The sequence below is a fragment of the Frankliniella occidentalis genome, unplaced genomic scaffold (assembly GCF_000697945.3).
Source record: "Frankliniella occidentalis isolate FOCC.00 unplaced genomic scaffold, Focc_3.1 Scaffold6, whole genome shotgun sequence".
In the NCBI taxonomy this organism is placed as follows: domain Eukaryota; kingdom Metazoa; phylum Arthropoda; class Insecta; order Thysanoptera; family Thripidae; genus Frankliniella; species Frankliniella occidentalis.
In genome coordinates this window covers 718,385-723,865 of record NW_026267136.1, presented here as the reverse complement: position 1 = coordinate 723,865, position 5,481 = coordinate 718,385, and the positions used below count along the sequence as shown (strand labels likewise).

At 40.0% G+C, this 5,481-nt stretch overlaps 1 protein-coding gene across 1 annotated transcript; it reads right to left on the bottom strand.

The window, feature by feature from the left end:
* Window positions 1-681: 681 nt before the first annotated feature.
* LOC113218160 (vacuolar protein sorting-associated protein 51 homolog) lies at window positions 682-4,482 on the bottom strand. Its single transcript, XM_026438386.2, has 15 exons — window positions 4,263-4,482; window positions 3,962-4,096; window positions 3,788-3,889; window positions 3,569-3,688; window positions 3,352-3,492; window positions 3,083-3,226; window positions 2,892-3,007; window positions 2,601-2,801; window positions 2,291-2,513; window positions 1,978-2,199; window positions 1,746-1,892; window positions 1,489-1,667; window positions 1,211-1,388; window positions 1,001-1,113; window positions 682-924 (listed from the first exon to the last, which is right to left on the bottom strand). The coding sequence occupies exons 1-15, from the start codon at window positions 4,347-4,349 to the stop codon at window positions 816-818; spliced, it is 2,217 nt and encodes a 738-aa protein (XP_026294171.1). The 5' UTR covers window positions 4,350-4,482; the 3' UTR covers window positions 682-815.
* Between the last annotated feature and the right edge of the window lie 999 nt (window positions 4,483-5,481).

The following is a 5,481-nucleotide window of genomic DNA, read 5'->3' as shown; positions in this document are numbered from 1 at the left end:
CCCCGCCCCGCCCCGCCACGCCCGGGGGTGTCTGTCTGGGTCGCGAGTCGCACAGCATCGCTGCACAGCGCGAGGCCGCGGGGTTCCAGCGACCCAGGCGGGGTGGTGCGCGGCGGGACGGGGCGGGGTGCCGTGGGGTGAGTGAGAGAAGGGGGAGGGCACTGACAGTTCATAGACACGTCTCGTACCCCACCTCCGAGCGGCTCGGAGCGGCCCCCGCACGTCCAACGGCGGCCAGGCCGCCCTGCAGAGCAGAACGAGCGGGTCGTGGTCTTCCCCGGGCGCCCCGCCGGGCCCCGCCCATCCACACCGCGAGCTGGCCTTCGCGTGCTGTCGCTGCTCTTGTCGCACCGCTCCGGCAGACCTCCGCTCTGCATTCAACGAAATCTGGACTAGCATCTGAAGGGGGTGCAACAAAGATAACACGAGTATGGTGAACGAACTTTCATGTGCTAGCGCGTTCCTTGCGGCTCACTCTGCATGGGTGTCTATGATGTATCATGGCGGCGTGACCACATAGTGGTCACGCAGCACAAGAGACGTGTAAAAACATCCTATGGCAGCAATGCAGCCGGTACGCAACGTGTTCAGACACCCGTCGCACATTCAAGGGAAACGTTCTGTTGCGGGAGGGGTTCACCACAAATAAAACGTGTGATGCATGAGATACAAAAATCCTGCTTCTGATAACAAATGGTTTAATTAAAATGTCACAAAGCTCAACAGTCAAATAAATTACTACACTCAATCAACAACGAGATTCTACAGATGTAGCCTGTAAAATCATGACAGGCGAGAGTTACGAATTGCAATATTCATCCTCGCTCACAAATAATATCCATGACACTCGGCTCCATTAAAACAGGGTCAAGGCATCGGTGAACTGTAGAGCTTAAAACTTCATCAAGGAGGAAGAGGACCAAACTGAGAACAGACAAAAATATTGTAATGCAATAGGCTCCATTTTTCTACGTAAGTGGATAACGTCACAGACACTTACTTTTCATCAGCCACAAATCTCCACAGATAAAGCTGGAGATAATGTGTATCAACTTGTATTTGCTGCAGACCAAATCGACTAAAAGTCCTCAATCTCACACACTCAATAAACGTCTAAATAAACAAAAAGTAAAAATTGAAAAAGGTTTAGGTTTCTTGAAAAAAGTTATGGTAACTCATAGTTTTATCATAGTTATAAAGCAGTTCTCACCTTCAATCCAATTTTAATTATTCCAGTCAAAATAGATACTTTAGAAAATCCAACAGAGGAAAATATTTCAATGCGTTCAGAGAACAGTTTATGAATATTTGTAGCAATGGCACTTTGGTCAAGTTGGCTTGAGGCATAAGATGACCAGTTTGGCCTGAATTGACGGGACACACTCATGCTAAAAGGAAAAAGAACAAAACAATGTCATCAAACCCCATTAAACATAAAAGTTAGAATCATGTCTCCAATGAATTTCTGCTGTAGCAAAAGGATTTTACCTGTGGGTGCGCCGGCTAGAATCTGAGCTCCTCTCAGCCCGCTGGCCTTCCTCATACAACAGGCCTACTTGAGCATCCATCGCAGCAACATCTTCTACAACACGTTTCATTACAGCTCGTACAGTGCGTGGCTCAATTGTGTGTAACCAGTCACGGGTTTCCACTGACTTTCTCAACATCTGAAAGATTGTTTAATATTTCATTCTACTTGCTAATTGACTCAAAAGACAATATTTCAAAAATCTTCAATTACTTACCTGGGAGACAATTAAACCTTGCATTCTGACATAATGATTAAGAAGGTCTTGGGCTGCAGCTCGCATGTTGGTGCACAACTCATTTGGAGCAGTCACCACGGATGAACTGCCCACTCCAGCATCAAAACAGTCATCAGTGTGACTCAGCTAGGTTAAAAAATTCAATTTGCAAATAAAAATACCAAACAAAAAAAAACCAGCAGTGCACTTTAAGATAAACATAAATACTCACCAATTCCCTGACGCACGTGCTTTCAAAATCAAGGCACATTTTGGAGAGCAGTAGTAGTAGAGCTGGAGGGACACTGTGATGTCCAGGAGCACAAAAGCCACGAGCTGTGGCTGTAAGGTGGTGCATAAATCCTACAACTAGGCCCTCACGCACACCATCCACACAGAATGCTTCACGAAACATTGGTTTCATAGCAAACATTAAGTCAGGTTGAAGGAACACCTGGAAAGTCAATGAGATTGTTATAAAAAGGAATTGATTCATTGGAAAATATATTTATAATTATAATGTTCCCAAATAAAAATGAGCATACCAGTAGATCTTGAAGCACATTCTTAACCTTCACCCTTGTTGCAAGAACAAGACTTGTCAATAACTCCTGTAAACTTGGCCCGTCTTTGTCCTGACCCGCCACTTTGGTGGCTGCAAGGGTCTGTCGTACTCTTGTCAATGCCTCCCAGAAATGACCTTTCAAAGCTTGTAGGTGAATTTTGCACTGGCGTCTGCCTGCCTTCAGGGCAATATTCGTACCTGTTCTGCTTGCCAAATAAATATTGGGTTAAAACAGGATGTAGAAAATGCACAGCATCAAAAACTAGAGGACATTTGGAGGTAAATCTTACAGTGTGAAATCAGTATGTTGGAACAAGGTATTAATGGCCTGCAGCCGTCGATGAAAACGATCAAGTGCTCGAACTAGAATTAAAGTTTCGCCCACATCTTGTTGCTTTTCTACTCTACTGCTTACCAGAGCAAAATACTTTTCCATTCTCTCCATTACAAATTTACTCAACTGCCCGGTAGCTAATGTTTCAAAGTCATCACTGCATGTGTTGAAAGACAAAGAAACAATAAATCATATTTTCTTGATGAGTTAATGAATGACAATATTTTTAGTGCAGTGTACCACAAACCTGGAATGCATTTCTGGAGCCAATCTATTTATAAACATGTCATTGTAAGATGCAACAACTAAGCACAAATCACTTAAGAATCCTTTGCTCCCCATATCAACAAACTCTAAGAGATCCTGAAAACAAACAAACAATAACTCCACATAAAATGAACATTCTTCTGACATTTATCAAATTTATATTTGCTTTACCTGTTCTTGGAAATTTTCCAGTAATCCTAACTGCTCCTCTAGACGGGTTTCTGCATGGGCAAGGAATTCTGCACACAACTGATCAGCTGGCTCACTTAGTTGTAACAGAAGATCTACAGCTTTGGCTAAATCCTTAGCACTTGCCTTGATCAAATTGGAAAGAATTAGTAATGTATGCTCTTTCTCAACTTCAAACAAAATTGTGTTATTTCTGCAAATAGTACAATCTAATAATACTGCGGCCCAATTTCAAAGGTCTCTGAACCTACCTCCTTGTTTTTAAATTGGTCTCGCAATCTTTGTTTGAGATCTCCAAGAATTATCTCACAATCTTTTTGAATTCCTTGGAAAGATGCCATGTTGCCGTATCTCTCAAGTACTCTTTGAGCATGAAGATAATCTTGGACGGCCTATCAAAATAAAAATTAAAAGTTAACAGAATGTAATTTACTAGAGACACCAACAAATTGTAAGTTTGAACATTACCTGAGCATATTGCTCTTCTTTGATACGAGCTGATAATTTGGCTGGTAATTTAAATAAGAACTGAAGACGTTTAAGCAATGAATGCACACCCAACAGTTTGGTAAATTGTTGCCTTGTATCCTATGATTTAAAAAAAATAGATTAACATACAGAAAATACAAGTCAATTTCATTGTGACACAGTTTAGAAGCAATCCCTGTGAGCTGCTATAAATTTAACCTGTAAAGTCGAAGATATTTGCTGTGAGGATTTTGTAATTTCCTCCATATTAGCTGCTAATTGTTCCATCTCGTCTTCCATCACTCTAAAGTCACGTTTCATCTAAGTAAATAGAAAAACAATTATTTTCTGCAACAGATATGGTTGTAGTGTCAAGAAGGCCCAGATGGTTACCTTTTTCACTGTATCAGTCGCAGATATAAATTTATTATAGTTTTCATACACCAATGTTTGCATGTCAGAGTGTAAAGATTGAGTGTCTCTTACTATATCTGCCTCTTTGTCCATCACCTGTTTAAGACTGCTTCCCTGTAAACAAACAAATGCTATTCAGTATCTAGCACGATAGTTGACAGCATATCTTAACAAGGTTCAAAGAATGGGCTAAACATTTGCAATGTTATCAAATAAGTAAAAGAATCATACGTTTATAAAACAAGTGTAAAAGTACATAAATAACATTAAGGCAACTAACCTTTAAAAGCTTCTGGACATACATTTCCGGGCAGAAGTTAGGCCCATTTATATTGTAGGGGTTATCAATATCATCAAAGTCCACCATTTTGATAATGTAAAAATACCACACAACAAATAAATCCGATAGCAAAATAAGTATCAGCAGAAAATAGGGTAAATAACAACAGAGCTCTCTGACAGCTACAAAAAGTCTCTACGCCAATGGAGTAAATCAGGGCCTGTCCACTTCGGGGTTTTCAGAAAGTGGAGGGGGAAGCTTGGCGGGCAAAAGTTTCGGGGTCCAGGGTTACCTCTCAGGCCACTTTTAGAGCTAAAATACCATGTCACAAATAGCGATAGTATCGAAAAATGGCAAATATTTTAAGATTTTAAAACAGACAATATATTTAATTTATCAAATAGTTTTTATGATAAGAAGGAAGGAAATGTAATTTTGAATACTGTAAACTCGCAAATATAAAGATTGAAACACTTTGAAATGTTTTGTGCCATGTGCAACAGTTGCTCACAGTGTTTGTTTACGTTTTGGACTTGTAATTTTCGCGCTGCAACTCGGGGTGGCAGACAATCAGCAAAGTGTGTTAAAATTCTAAAAAGTAAGTAATTTTGCCGTTTATTATTTGCTTTGTCATGTGTTGAAGTAACAAGGTAATGAAGGTGCTTATATTGGAAATAAGTTAGGAAACTTTTGGATTATGTAGAAGTGTTTGCTTGTCATTCACACGTCAAAGAGTGAAGTCCTGTGTAAGCCTGATAATGTCTATCCAATTTAGAAACATTTCACAGTAAGTAGCGTAAAATCTAATTGGTATCGTGAGTATATTTATTATCTGTTGAAGATGTCTTTTGTGAAATTGTGATGTGTTTCCACGAGACCACGTGTATCATGCAGTGGACTCATAGCCTAAGTCTTCCTCACGTGTTTCTATTTGTATTTGTTACAATTCAATTTTGGATCTTCTGTGTTGCTCTTTTTCTCATTCAAATGTTGATGTATGAAGTGTGATTGATTAGAAGTGGAAAGTAATCATTGTCGTTTGATGGTTGCAGACTCGGTGACACATTATCGACAAGAGTTGATGTGAGTATAAATTTCAGAAGGTTTCCTTTATAATAGTGCAAACAGTTTTAAAGTTCAGGTTAGAAGTGACAATTAAGTGATATAAATGATTGAGACGCACAACTACCCTATGTGGTCTTTGTGTTCGTCTTCAAAT